Source organism: Cryptotermes secundus, unplaced genomic scaffold (assembly GCF_002891405.2).
Source record: "Cryptotermes secundus unplaced genomic scaffold, Csec_1.0 scaffold516, whole genome shotgun sequence".
Lineage (NCBI taxonomy): Eukaryota > Metazoa > Arthropoda > Insecta > Blattodea > Kalotermitidae > Cryptotermes > Cryptotermes secundus.
This window is the reverse complement of record NW_019745084.1, coordinates 74392-90607: the sequence shown is the minus strand read 5'-3', so window position 1 is coordinate 90607 and position 16216 is coordinate 74392. Positions and strand designations below refer to the sequence as shown.

The 16216-nt window shown below is 41.9% G+C and overlaps 1 protein-coding gene across 8 annotated transcripts in view; it reads right to left on the bottom strand.

Annotated features, from left to right (window-relative positions):
• Positions 1–16216, bottom strand: part of LOC111874907 — an 82189-nt gene that overhangs the window by 40961 nt on the left and 25012 nt on the right. For all 8 annotated transcript variants that reach the window (XM_033755648.1, XM_023870775.2, XM_023870776.2 and 5 more), the window contains one exon: positions 4945–5077. In XM_033755648.1, coding sequence (XP_033611539.1) covers positions 4945–5077 — 133 coding nt within the window. The remainder of the gene's footprint in view (positions 1–4944; positions 5078–16216) is intronic.

The following is a 16216-nucleotide window of genomic DNA, read 5'->3' as shown; positions in this document are numbered from 1 at the left end:
AACCTTAGGGGTGCCATAAAATACTGGGAAATTCTTGAGTAGCTGCAGAATCTGCGGCTCCTTAAGAAGGGCTCAGCTCCATGAGCGAGTTAGTAATTAAAATGCCATTTATTGGTGTAGAACTACTCAGGATTAGATATGATTCTATTGTTTGGGTGTACTTTTGTTTACACAGAAAATAAGAAAATGTGCATCATGAAAGTATCGCCACTCTCGTAATTAGCCATCATCACAGTGGCACACATCTCTACGTCTGCGTCTCGACCAAGTTTACTGCGCAGACGAACTCAGCAGACAACACAAAATAAGAGCACTGTAGTATGCTTATGCAAGGCGTCTTGTTTTTGGGTAGATACGTGCATTACAGAGAATGAAGACACTAAAGAGCGAGACTTTTCTGAGATTTCTGGAAATGGATGTGAGGGAAGCGATGGTTCGATTCGTCACGATAAGAGGGCCATTTCATCGGAAGTCGTTACGGCGATGTAGAATTTCTCATGCGACGGAATAATGACAAGACCCAGCAAGAAATGTCACACATCGATCTACCGTCTCGCTGCGTCATCGCATAACTTGGGCCGCTCCCGAAGTACCCAGAGTACATAATTTTGACGGTGGCGTCGCGTCGGTTGTCCCTGTCTACGCAGAAATGAGATGTGGAAGTCTACAAGTCGCACATTCAAGTGGGAGAAACAAGTAATAATACTTGAGCAACTGAATTCCGCAGTTTATGTGCAGCCGAGCACAGCGGTAGCGCGGTCTATGGCATGAACTCGATCAAACACAGGGATCGTGCGTTGTGTTTGAATCTCACTTGAGGCATGGATGTCCGTCTGAATTTATTCTGTGATTGAGGTGTCTTGTGTGCAGGTAGCTGCCTTCCGACGGGCTGATCCCCCGTCCAAGGAGTCCTATCGAATGTGTAAAAGATGAAGTAACTGAAAAAACGGCCAAGTTCCAACAAAGGGCTTTAGAGCCATAGACAGACAGGCAGACAGGTTATGTGTAATTATTCTTGTGTCGAGATACGACGCAATTGCTTCACAAATGTCAGCCGCAGGACATGTAATCTTTACAACTGTAGAAAATGAAATAAATCATGCAATCTACATGCGTAGCGCTATTACCACGCACTGTGTGCTTCTTCTACATGCCACTTTTGTTTCATAACACGGTAAATCCATTGACTCTGGTGCAATCACTTCTTAGCCGGTATATCATTTAGTGGCGCTCTCTGTAATCTGACGAGGAGGGTAGAATGGTTCGGCGGTAGAGAAGAGAGCACTGAATTGGGAAGTCGAAGGACACAATCGTGATCCTGTAGCGGTCTCTGAAAATGGTTTGTGTTTGTTCTTCATCGTAAATATTTTTATGTCATATGTTGTAAATCAATTTAGGTATATTAAAGGTTTAAGACGTTTTAGGAGCTGAGTCTGCTTCCCTAATCATTTTTGTAGGAGGGGAAAATCCTACTCAGTTGGACCCATTAGACAGGGATAGTCGCTTTCCGAAATATCATGTTTCTAAATTATTTTCGTGGTTTCCGTTCCCTATAATTTTTAAATTGAAAAAGTAAACTAAAACTGCTTATGGAATATGAAAGTTTAACTCAGAAAGTTTTATTACTTATAGAATTAATATGCAGAATGCTAAATGACTGATATAGGTGCGCCTTTCTTGGCAAGTACGGTTTGAAAATTACAGGATACGAAAACCCCGACAATAATTTAGAATCACTCTGTATATCTAGGATGACGGAAAATGCCCAACGCAATTTCATAATGAGAAAGAAAGTAGTCTCGGCTTTTGTTTGGAGGGACTGAGGAAAACCACAAAGAACCTCGGAAACTATAATCGGAGATACGAACCGTGCACGTCCCGATTATAAATCAGAAGTGTAACCGCTCTGGCCAACTCGCTCGATATACCGACAAACAGAATCCACAGAGACTCGTGTTTCAGTTCGAGATATCGAAGAGAGTCGAGGGAAGCCGAGGTGCTTAGGCACTCTGCCACGACGAAGCGTCCGCTCAGTAATGAAATGGAGTGTCTGTATGCGCTGTAATATGAGGATCATCTGTGTTTGTCTGTGATGGCGAATTCCATGTAATGTCCCTACGTTTCTGGGTTCAGGCACACATGTCGCTCCTGCTTTCCATAGAACAATCCTCGTGTGGCCCAGGCTGTCAGTGAGTGATTACAGCAACTCGTTTCCACCAAAGCGCGCCCGGGTTCGACTCAAGTTGGTGCTCAAAGGCATGTTTATTCTCTCAACGCTTAGGTTATCCTAGAGGGTAAGAAGGTAGAGGTAAAGTTGTCCCTGTGTTTAACTAACTAAGCACTACGTCATGAAGACGTATGGGGGCGTGGATATGTAGAGCCACACTTTCTTGACCTCAGCAATAGTTGGAGGGGAGTGGTCAGATTCATGTCCCGGCCGGTTTAACCCCGGGGAAAGAACCCACGGTATCCATTGTATAGGAGGTTGGGTGGACCAAAGAGCAGGTCTGGACGACATGGAGGAGAGAACATTCTTTCCCATACCGGGACTCGAACTCCGACCTCTCGGTCGTCCAGCCGCTATCCCGGCTCCTGTCTAAGACGGTACAGATGTCATGTCTCCTGCACCATTTCAGCATTGCTCTATAATTACACTCACAATTAACTTCGCGGGAGACGATCAAATGCTCCAGAAGGTTTAATGGCGAAGTTAAGCAACACAGTTCTGCTTTCCGTGACTATATCGCTGTGGTTATACGGGAATATAAGGGTTTTAATTAAAATGGCATGCAGCGAAATTTGTTTTCTCAGTATTATCTTATTATCGTATTATCGTTGGAGTCCCGGGAAATAAACTGACCTGAACTCAAACCCATGCATGTAAGAACAAAATTAACACTTTTTTTAATATCCCTTGCTAAACAGAGGAACGTTTATGTGCAAAATTGATCATCATAATAATTGACTTCCCAAATACAAAGCCTGAAGTACAGGCAACACGTTGATGGGTGCTAACCAATTGGCTTAGGATAGGGGCCAGAGGGGAGCGCTTGTGAACTTTGAAATGGTGAGAATTTCTTGAGTAGTTGAGCAACTGTTACTTCCTCAAGAATAACTCAGTCCCATCGAGGTAGTTTGCTAATTGCTAGCTCAAATATCCGAAATTCGTCCTGTGTGAAAGTTTTCGCACCAATATAACAAAACTTCTATGCCAACAGTCTAATAAAGTTTTCATTTCATGCATCCTGTTGTGTTATACAAATATATAATTTCTTTATTAAAACCGTCACAACACAGCTATATTAAGGTCAGTGCCTAGTTTGGCTCTGCTACATGTTTCGGCTACTAAAAGCCATCATCAGGCAAATACATGGTTAACATATATACACCACTGAACTGCAGTACTAATAAAATTGGATACAATAATATTAATTACATTAAAATACTTGGCCTAAAAATACAATAACTTAGATTATATAAAACAAAAGTTATAGTATAAAACAAGAATAAAATTCTTCTAGTGATCCTTTACATCATCGAGTCAGTCGTTGGTTTTTGTGATTTTGTTGTGTTCCCACGGACAAATTAGAGTATTCTATATTTTGTGTATATATAATAAACTGTTTTGGAGGCTCGTGATGTAAATGTAGTAATATTAATGTTAATATGAAAATGATATGAGAGTAATAGTATTAAATTTTGTTATAATTAAATATTGATTTTTGTATTGAAGATGTAGTGTATTATTTACTTACTATTTAGTCGGTGCCTCATCTTACAAAGTACTGTCCGTTCTGTAGGGAATGTAAACGACTGATTTGGTGATGTATGTTAAAAGTGCAGTGTGCAGGGGTGGGAGGGGGGAGGGGAGGTAGAGATAAGCTGTATGCGGAAGGGGTGGTAGGGGGGGGAAAGCCTGTATATTATGTTTTGTATGTATCAATGATTACATCATATATAGGGTTAAGCATTTCGGTAAAATTATCATTCAGTTGCATATTTTGTTTGCTGATTTCGTAAATGTGAAATCTTTCATATGTATCCAAGGTTCGGCCCTTCTTGCCGATATATAGAACTTCTAATGTTTTGTCTATCGTACTATATTCATGTGTGGTGTCCTATATATGTTGAGCAAATTTGGAAACTTTGTCCGTTATTTTTTATGTCTCGTATGTGTTCTCTGAATCTGACTTTAAAGGTACGTCCGGTCCGTTCTACATATTTTAACGGGCAGTCAGCACATTGCAGTTGGTAAACCCCACTAAGGTTATACATATCATTTCTGTCATCATTTATTTTGAACAGATGTTTTATATATTTTTTTCTTATATGAGATATTATTGTATCCAATTTTATTAGTACTGCAGTTCAGTGGTGTATATATGTTAGCCATGTATTTGCCTGGTGATGATTTTCAATAGCCAAAACATGTAGCAGAGCCAAACAATGCACTGACCTTAATATTGTTGTGTTGTGACGGTTTTAATAAACAAGTTGTAAATAGTCTAATTACGATTGTAAGTATGTGCATCACCTATTTTACGTTAATCTCCTGTATTCAGCTTCTACATACTTCATAAATAATATAAGAAATAACAGGTATTCACAAGTTTCACCGATATATTAAAATTAGCAGACTGACAGAGAACAATGATGAATTATTTTTGCTTTCGTTAAACTCGGGGTTTAAAGGAAATTATTTAATATTGTATATTTTTTCTATTATTTACAGTAATTGCGTTATACATATATGGGAAGATTTCTGTAAATAATTGACAGAGAACATTATGCACGGAATCTGCATGGTTTTGCAGCACTGAACGTGATGTATGTGGGTCTAGATCTCTTCATGATTTACACTAAAAAACATTTGGTCCCCCAGTATTCGCATGAAAAAGAGGCCGAAACTGACGGGAGAATTCTAAATAAGAACCCAGCACTGACCTGCTACTGCCAGCTGCATGATGAAGAAGTTCATGCGAGACTTCCTTTTGTTGACGTAGAGAGTCACCAGGACAGCCGAATTGCCCAGCACAATGAGAGCCAACAGGATCCACAGCACAGTGAACTGCTCCACCTGCAAGAAGGCAAACAGCACGATGAGAGCCAACAGGATCCACAGCACAGTGAACTGCTCCACCTGCAAGAAGGCAAACAGCACGATGAGAGCCAACAGGATCCACAGCAATATTTAAATAATTATGATTCACGATTCCGAGCACGCCTGTACCAGCGACGTTTAAAAGCACAATTCCGCACATCAAAACAAAGTCATTTAAATGCACGTTGCTGGTCTCACAGGTAAATTTGTCCCTGTAACAGGCCGTGGAGGCCCACAGGGTTGTGAGAAGTTATAAATTAATTATTCTACAATTCGACACTATGAAATCTATAAAATAAAGCGTCAAAAATATATGAACTGTGTTCAAGAGATGCAAAAGAATACGACTCATATTCTCAAGAAAGGGACGTGAGCATCCACCGTGCGGCCAATTTCTGCCACTGCATCTAACGTTGACAGGAGCTGTCGCGTGTCAGTGGCTCGACCGGACGACGCTAATGACTCCGTGAAATCTGATACAAGATGCATGGCACGACTGAGATTGTCACTGAACTGAACTGAAAAAGTCTCGTCACTATGGCTTCGTTGCTGATCTCCATCAGTTTCAATGACGTCTGTCATTTGTTGCCATTTGTTTCTCCACGGTTACCCCGCTACAAACCCACTGATGGAACACATTCTATTTAACCGCGAGGAACATTACAAAAACATTAGTTTCTTTTTCTAAAATATGGCCACAAATATCTGCTACGATGACGATGTTTATAAATCAGCCACTAAGTTTTTGTATCGGTAGTACACAGATCGTGGAGTGACAGAATTATTTATTACGTGTCGTGTGAAATAAATTGAAAAACTACATGGCATATTTACTAAGTTCTCTGCACAAGATTAGCTGGCTTCTTTAGAAAGGAATACGATTTTCATATAGACTGTGGAATGGATCTATGTTTTCGCGGGAAGCGCTGTGGACATGCATCATGTATGCATGTCTCGCCGCACGTGAACCTGTCAGCTAGAATATTACTGAATCTCTCTGTTACTGGCAGTGAGTACACGTCAATTGGAGGCCATTAGATCGCGAAAATACGCTGTTTTTTTCTTAAGTAAAACAAGGAACATTATCAATAATTTCTAGACGTATGTCATATGGAGCCTCTGAACTCTGAGCGATGTACATAATTTCAGAGTGAAAGCAGCTGCTTAATGAAATGTGACCCTGTGCAGTCTGGTAGATTTCGAGGGATCTCTACACTTCATCTGTAGCGTATAAGAGTAAGCCGAAAGTGAAATCCTGTCACGTGCTGAACTGACTCTCGACGGGGTGGAAGCCTCGACGTCTCACAACCCTATGGGTCTTCACAGCCTGTTACAGGGACATCTTTACCTTTTCCTTTACAGCGAAGAGAGGATAAATTGTTAAAGAGGAGTGACCCTATTTAAATTGCAATCTTTCAGCGTCAAAGTATTCTTCTTACTGCTATTCGTTCATTTACGGTTCCGGTCCGGGTCTTCTGTCCCCGTATATCCGTAGCTTTCTCCCCGGTTGGGATTATCCTTCAACCCTGAAGACGGACGCAGTAAGTTCCTCCGAAACGTTCGAAACTATATATCACATGATACGCCGTTAGAGCCCAGAAGACAGCAAATCTCTATAACTATGGCCAAAAAATTGAGGGCGTTTGAGAACATAGCTTTGAACAAATGCTGTTAACATCCGTTGAGAATTCAACAGTTTCATACTTATTTTCATTTTTTTCATCGGTAATCTGTCATACGACAGGCNCGTTAGAGCCCAGAAGACAGCAAATCTCTATAACTATGGCCAAAAATTGAGGGCGTCTGAGAACGTAGCTTTGAAGAAATGCTGTTAACATCCGTTGAGAATTTAACAGTTTCATATTTATTATACAGAGTGATTCTAAATTACTGTCAGGGTTTCCGTGTATAGGCCACGGAAAACCCGACAATAATTTACAATCACTCCGTATAATCTTACGTACTATCAACTTGCACTGGTTTCTCCTGTTTTTATTCCTTTCCAGGCCTCAGTTATGTCGAACAATGCGATGATACCGATGTTTAACGCCATCTCCCACGAATAACGCGCACGATTACTCAATCGTAAATCGTCTTTTTTATACAGCATATTACATTACACATATCCACAAACATTTATTATCAATACTCACAGAATACACACGATGCTCAGAAAACAAAAGGCTATTCTCTCATTCGTGACAAATTCAGTTCATGCAACGTGTACAGACAGATTCCACGGAAACATGAAATTGCATAATCATAATGACAGATCTCACATTTATAAAAACTTTATCTGAAATGGCACAAGCAAAAATTGAAGTTCTACATTGAATTCAACAGAGAAGCACTGCGAGGGGAGGCGAGGAGGAAGTACTGAAGTCTCTACAGCACAGAGCGCGNATTCTAAATTACTGTCAGGGTTTCCGTGTATAGGCCACGGAAAACCCGACAATAATTTATAATCACTCTGTATAATCTTACGTACTATCAACTTGCAATGGTTTCTCCGGTTTTTATTCCTTTCCAGGCCTCAGTAATGTCGAACAATGCGGGGATACCGATGTTTAACGCCATCTCCCACGAATAACTCGCAGATTACTCAATCCTAAACCGTCTTTTTTATACAGCATACTACACTACACATATCCACAAACATTTATTATCAATACTCACAGAATACACACGATACTCAGAAAACAAAAGGCTATTCTCTCATTCGTGACAAATTCAGTTCATGCAACGTGTACAGACAGATTCCACGGAAACATGAAATTGCATAATCATAATGACAGATCTCACATTTATAAAAACTTTATCTGAAATGGCACAAGCAAAAATTGAAGTTCTACATTGAATTCAACAGAGAAGCACTGCGAGGGGAGGCGAGGAGGAAGTACTGAAGTCTCTACAGCACAGAGCGCGTTGGTTCCGGTATACAAGCGACTTTATAAAAGTTTAACAACATAAAGCGAATCCAAGGCTGGGATCTCGAAATAATTAAGAGCGCGGAATTAGCAAACAGCTCAACTTTTATCAAGAGCGGCAGCTGCTACTGTGCGCTTACAGTTTCCCTTCAAATTTTATACACCAATGTGAGGTTTTTCAAACAGCGGACCGCAATTCCAGGCCGGTGGGAGGGGGCGGGGTTCGCGACCTACTTTAAATAGAGTTCCACATAAAGTAGGGTCTACAGTATATTAGACTGATACGAAAAAACAACTAAATTCCTTCGACAGCTCTTAATGTAGACCACAGTTTCTCAAATTGTGTGCCGCGATCTCATATAAAACTTGTGGCAAAGGCAGTAAGATTGAATACTTGCGCTGACGAAATATTTTGCAAAATTTTCCCTTGATTTTACATGGAACATTTTACAGCCTATTGTGGGTGTACCAAAGTGGCAAATCTAATTGAATTCCTGCTGTCACCGTAAATCATGGGCGATTAAGTAAATTTGTTCATTATCTTGAGTTTAAAGTGTCATAAATTCTGAGAATCACTGGACTGAACAGAACCTATCTTTTGCAACCATTATTGTGTGACCTGACGTCCTCACAGCGGAGACAAAGAAAACTGTCTTCAGGGATATTATCCCGTACAGTGTGGTAGAAATATATCAATGTTTCGGAGGAACGTACTGCCCCCACCTTCAGGGTGAAAGAGTGACCTGAGCAAGCACCCTTCCTCTCCTACGTTATATTCCCGAACGATGGTAACAAAACACGACATTTTCATGTCTCGCCAACAGACCGGACCAGAAGGATATTGATGTGCTCCCTCGGCTCATCTCTCCACCCTGAAAATGGAGTCAGTACATTTGCCCGAAGCATCACTTTCTGCTTGTTTACTCGGCTTTGTCTTCGATCCTGAAGATTGAATCAAAAAATTACCAGACTACACGGCATCACATCCCAGCAGATACGACATTTCTAACGCCTTCCTCAATCCAACCAAAACAAGCCAATTCTAGTTTAAAATAAATTTTCTCTTTCTGTTCATTCCTTTTCAAAATGCCTCCCTTTTATCCTTCGAAACACTCACTTGCTTTGGGCCATCCCATACACTAGTAAACCTTCCAACGTTCTTCATGACGAAGTTCCATCCTGCTTGGGCACGGCGTATAGAAGTAGTCAACTTCTCTGAAACGTCGAGTCACAACGCAAACTTGAAATCAGACCAGTAGTTCCATCACAAACAGGCCTCCGTTTTCTTTTTGCCTTCGTTAGAAATTCTGAACAACCTAATTCCGGGTGGCGAACCTCTCAGCTGCCATAAGCAAAGCACGAAAACGTCACTGGTCGAGCATTCGGCCCCATTTTCTGATGCTTCCAGCTTACTTAGAGCGCGTCCAATGTATTTACAGACAGCGAGAAATAAACTAATCCGCATGCTTAATTAGCAAAACGCCAGGCTATGGAGTCGCATAAGAAAGTGAAGGAATAGATCCACATATTCTTGACTTTAACTAAGCCCGAATCCAGTGGTTGGGTCTCAGAATGCGTCTAGACGGTCTGGACGCTGTAGAGTGGAGACCGTAGAGACCTACCTCATTCCACTGTCCAGCTCATAGCCAGTACCTATACTGACTGAGCTATCCCGACTCCCACTATATATCATACTGTTACACGATATAAAACTTATANACTTTGTGTTTGCTGGATTTGCAATGATTTACAGAGTGCGTAAATCGATGAGACTGATATAGGTAGTTAAAATTTACGAATGTTCAATAAATCCAGTTTTCAATATGAAGAATTTTGCTTTCTTGGGCGTAAGACTGTGTATTCTGGTATGTTTCTTTTTTACCGACGATTCAGAGAAGCCAGCCACTGAAGATGTTTATCTCAAACATGTACAAGTCCACACGGGGTCATACATCGTAAAATATTAATTTTCATACTCAACGTAATGAGAACCTCAGAGACTACTCTCCTACCCTGAGGATGGAAGGGACGCGTTCTTCCGAAACGTTGACAAAGATGTACACGGCGTCATATAATACAGTAATATTTGTATACAACGAAGTGAGAATCTCAATTCTCGCGAATGGAAATACGAAGTACGTGTTCATCTGCACAGATCTTACCTTACTGTCCCAATCGATGTCAAGCAACATGTAGAGTTGATACAATGAAAACGAAAATAAACAGTTGAATTTTCTCAAAATTTATGAGATTCGGGCTATTGAAATGTAAGAACAAATTTGCGAGAATGTTCACCTCTCTTCGGGAGTGGACAGAAGCTGTGGCCGTGTGGATGGATGGTTGCGCGCGCAAGCGCGGAGCGGCCGAAACAGATTGCGGAGAGGTGAGAGCGATATAGGCAACCCAATCTACTGGGAAATGTCACTAGGCAGTCTGCTACCCAGGGTACAGTAGTGTAACGTGCCGAGCATTACAGAACTCTGCTGGGACTCCCAAGGCTATCGTCAAGAGTTTTTGAAACTGTTTAGATCCACAAGTTTTCCCGTATCGGAACTCCATTCCATTTAATGGTACTTCAATTCCCGCACATCTCTACTGCCTTTGCTCTGTGTAGCAACAAGGGTTAGTCTACCAAATGATTTTCTGCAGCTACATTAGGAAGTTAGTCAATTTGAATATGGGCCAAGACATCGACTGACCTGACTGAAGTTTTGCGCGCGGTTCTCCTCAGTCCTTCCAGGCAAATGTTAGGGTAGTGTCCACAATTAGGCCTGATCATTACTTTCCAAATGCTTTCCAATTCATCATTCATTTATCGTCATCTCGGTCCATGCAATTTAGTCCAAACACCATAAAAAACAAAAACCTGCATTTTATTCAAGGGGTCCCAAATCCCAGTCGTTTTTTTAGTAAAGCTGTAAAATAGAATTATTTTCTGTCTTCCTCAATGTCTGTATAAAAATGCTCCTTAACAATTCATTATTATATATCCATCCCGTCATCATGAAACAAAGACAAGAATTGTTACCCGACTGTCTTTACTTCAATCGTGAAATTCCTGTGGTTGGCAATTTCACGACGTTTTCAATGCAACGGATTTATATTCTCAAGTGATAGGATTACAGATACACTAAAACCGGAGACGATCTGGTAAAGAGCGGTCTCAGATTACTTCTCTTTCTGTCTCGGAACTGTCCTGTATAAACTGAGGAGTACCACGAAAAACCTCTGTCAGGGTAGTCGGCATAAAGGTCGAGATTCGAACCCAGCACCTCTCATATGTAAGGCTACTGTTAGATCAGTATGTTCCGTCCCATCATGAAATATCTCGCTCAGCCGATATTTACCCATACAAAATGGTCTCTAGCCATTTTGTATGGTCAGTTTAGTCCGTTGTGTATTCTGGTAGAGGAAACGGTTCTCCTTGGTCTAGTTCAGCGTTTCGCGAATTTCCAGAAACTGCGGACCCCTATATGGGCGCTCGGCATACATACGGACCACTCAGCTATCACAGCATTTCTTACAGCCGTAAAGAGGATGCAACTGTGCTTTCTTCTGGGAATTGGAGAAAAATGTTAATGAAAATTGCCATAAACACCAATAAAGCTGGAGTAAATTGTTAAGAAATTATTCCATTGCATTTTATTCAGAAATGCTTACTTTAGTTCGTGCCATACAGCAACACTATTGTGTGAATGAGTTTTGGATTGACGAACAGATTTGATTGACCCTTTGATACAACGCGTGACTACAATTTACAATTCACTGCTACTCACATATTCGTGCCCACAGTGGCGTCTTCACTGCCGTTGCTTTGTAGTGGTTTTCAGTGACGTCCGTTCCTCTCCCTTTGTGCTGCTGCACTCTACCGGGCCTAAGTTACCAGTTTCTATCAGTAACAGCTCACACAGACTGAACCGCATCTGTTCTCTAACTCACTCTCTCACCAACCAACTCTTCACTAAACTAACCAACCAACTAATTAACTTCCGCGATTGACTCTGTTGAAGTCAAAGTCCAAGTTGTGTTACGCCCGGCCAGTCTGCCTTGGTGTCAAGCACCCATCTGAGGCCCCCAAGGCCAGATTTTTACTACTGTCGGACAGTTGCGGGTTTGTTAATGTGGGGCGCCCTCTCTGACGATAGGACGGGTGTGTCGTTTACAATTGCTGCTGGAGATCGCTGGCACAATCATTCTCGGGCCAGAGTTCCGCGGGAGTGTCTCGGATTCGAGACTCTCCCAACCAAGAGTAACTGCTTCTGTCCACTAACATGCCCTGCTGATAACATCGCGGCGTGGACCGCATAGAAAACACCGAGCCTGTTTCAGTGCAATTGTTGCGCTCGTGTGTATTGGTTGAGCTGTTGCCTAGCAACTGATATATTATAGCTGCTTATTTCGTGGTCGTTACCTAGCAACGTGTCTGTATGTTACATTATTTTCCTAACAACATTCGCGGGTTTGTCTCTATGATACAAAAGAAGTGTTTTCCGTAAAGCAAGAACTAAGTTTGCAAATAATTTAACTCGGCATGCTGATTTTAACACACAGCTAGAGACGGGGTGTGGGGAGGGAGTTAACCACATTACATGTCGTCTGTGATAAAGACTGATACTCATTCTACCAACCGTCTTAGCAGACTTCATTATCGAAACAGAAGCCAGTCACATATATAGGATGTCCGGATAAAAGGTATCTAAAATAAAACCATTATATCTCCGAAAGCATTTGTTGTGCACATTAATGGGTTACACCATTATAAAGGGAAACTATCAAAGATTTTTCTCTCAATAAATTTAAATGTGGGCTTCCTTGGTGGCACGACAAATATCCAGGCTTGATGCGTGTTTGTTGTTACCGTAGCCACAGCGTCCTTTGTGCGGGCTTTCAGGTGTTGAAGACCGCTGATCTTAACCTGGTAGACAATGTTCATCACATAACCCCACAAGAAAAAATCCACTGGCGTTAAATCTAGCGACCTAGGAGGCCAAGCGATTGGCCCACCTCTGCCAGTTCACATCCCAGCCCTCTCTCTGTTCATGTGATTCCTAACATGGAGGCAGAAATGTGGCGGCGCTTGCGCGTGAGCGAGGCAAGAAAGAAGCATAAACCGGATACGCGTATGACAATCAGTTTCCGAGATATGCATTATTTTATTTTGAATACCTTTCATCCGGACACTCTGTATAAGTTTAATTTTGAGGTCCAGTGGAACCGTAACCCCCCCCCACCCCCGGCTTCTTCGTGAGATTGGGAAGAACTGCAGATGGGGTACTTAAGTTGCATCTCGCCCTAACAATACAAGAAATTACTTCTCGAGAAAGATGGCAGGAGTAGCGGATAAGCAGCTGCGTCTGCTGTTACATTAGCGCAGAGACTGCAGATGGGGTACTTAAGTTGCATCTCGCCCTAACAATACAAGAAATTACTTCTCGAGAAAGATGGCAGGAGTAGCGGATAAGCAGCTGCGTCTGCTGTTACATTAGCGCAGAGACTGCAGATGGGGTACTTAAGTTGCATCTCGCCCTAACAATACAAGAAATTACTTCTCGAGAAAGATGGCAGGAGTAGCGGATAAGCAGCTGCGTCTGCTGTTACATTAGCGCAGAGACTGCAGATGGGACAGAGGTGTGGCACATATTGAATTAGCGCGAAAGACAAGGAGCTGCACAGCTCTCCCGCCAGATGTTGATGCCAGTGTTGAGATTCAGGTACTAACAATTATATGTGTTTCATCTGCGCTCCCCCCGCCCCCATCTCCAAAGCCTGTACGCAATATTCCCCGAGATCAGACCCCGGTTCTGTAATTCAGTCACACTGACATGAGGAAAAGGTGCAATGAAGGGGAAGGCTGCCGAATGGAGACAAACCAAAAGCTGAATGAGAACAACCCTTATTTTAGGGCTGGGAGATGGATCGGCAGACGTGGACCCATCACTTGGCCTCCTACGTCACCAGATTTAACTCCATNTCATTATCGAAACAGAAGCCAGTCACATATATAGGGTGTCCGGATAAAAGGTATCCAAAATAAAACCATTATATCTCCGAAAGCATTTGTTGTGCACATTACTGGGTTACACCATTATAAAGGGAAACTATCAAAGATTTTTCTCTCAATAAATTTAAATGTGGGCTTCCTTGGTGGCACGACAAATATCCAGGCTTGATGCGTGTTTGTTGTTACCGTAGCCACAGCGTCCTTTGTGCGGGCTTTCAGGTGTTGAAGACCGCTGATCTTAACCTGGTAGACAATGTTCATCACATAACCCCACAAGAAAAAATCCACTGGCGTTAAATCTAGCGACCTAGGAGGCCAAGCGATTGGTCCACCTCTGCCAGTTCACATCCCAGCCCTCTCTCTGTTCATGTGATTCCTAACATGGAGGCAGAAATGTGGCGGCGCTTGCGCGTGAGCGAGGCAAGAAAGAAGCATAAACCGGATACGCGTATGACAATTAGTTTCCGAGATANAAGGAGCTGCACAGCTCTCCCGCCAGATGTTGATGCCAGTGTTGAGATTCAGGTACTAACAATTATATGTGTTTCATCTGCGCTCCCCCCGCCCCCATCTCCAAAGCCTGTACGCAATATTCCCCGAGATCAGACCCCGGTTCTGTAATTCAGTCACACTGACATGAGGAAAAGGTGCAATGAAGGGGAAGGCTGCCGAATGGAGACAAACCAAAAGCTGAATGAGAACAACCCTTATTTTAGGGCTGGGAGATGGATCGGCAGACGTGGACCCATCACTTGGCCTCCTACGTCACCAGATTTAACTCCATTGAATCTTTTCTTGTGGGGTTATGTGAAGAACATTGTCTACCAGGTTAAGATCAACGAGCTTCAACACCTGAAAGCCCGCATAAGGGACGCTGTGGCTACAGTAACACCAAACATGCTTCAAGCCTGGATATTTGTCGTGCCATCAAGGGAGCCCACATTTAAATTTACTGAGAAATTTATATATACAAAAAAAAAACTTTGATAGTTTCCCTTTGCAATTGTGTAACCCATTGATGTGTATACTAAAGGCTTTCTGAGATATAATTGTTTTAATCTATATGCCTTCCACCCGGACATCCTATATTTTCACTTGTGTTTTATTCTACATGTAACACGAGAAACTTTCCAGATCTCTCTCTCTCTCTCCCTATGTCTTCATTTCCCATTTTATCCATTTTACTGCGGTTCTTCCCAGCTGTAACAGCTCTATCTCAGCTGCATGTCTTCCCATTTATCCCTTAATCTCCACAGTCCACGATTCTTTGCCATATAATAACATGAGAATATTATAACTTCTTGAAATTTCAACTTAATTTCTGTTGTAGTCTCCTTTCTTGGTGCTCTTGAAATAGTTCCACTTATTTTTGAAACCTGGTTTCTTTTCGGTTCACGTCTCCATCATAATCACATGGTAACATCTCAGCAAAGATAATTAAAATTTGTCTCTTTTACTAATATTATGCTACTTGCTTTCTTGGGGCTGGTGATTTTCCTAGAGAGCCCTAACTTATGATTTTGTGAAGGAAAATTTAAAATTATAATAACTGAACATATTATTCAGCGGAAACTTCGTTTTCTGGGGATCACATTCATTCTCCTGCATTACGTGTATAATAAAGTTCCCATTAAATTCTAAATTATTTAAAATTGCACTCGTTAGCTTAAGCTGAACATTTCCACTCCTCACCTTTCGTACAGCACCGTCAAAATACAGGGGATGGACAAAAATATGGAAACACCCAACAAAAATCACATTACCGTGACTAACATGGGGTATGACAACCTCTGGCTTGCAGAACTGCTTGCAGTCTTCTTGGAATGGATAAATAGAGGTCCTGTATGATTTGCAAGGGAATCTTGTACCATTCTTCCTGCATAACATTGGCAAGTTCTGTTAACGATGATGGAGGTGGATAGGGCGCAAGCAGAATGCTCTCCAAAACAGACCACAAAGGCTCAATAATATTGATATCTGGTGATTGTGGGGGCCATGGCAGACGTGACACTTCTTCTTCGTTCTCAGAAAACCAGTCCTGGACGATGTGAGCTATGTGAACACGGTCATTGTTGGCTTGATAAATGGCATCACCACTGGGGAACAAAGTTTACACCATGGGATGGACCTGGTCGCCCAAAATGGTCACATAGTCGTTGGCAGTGATGTGACCTTGCAGGGTAATGA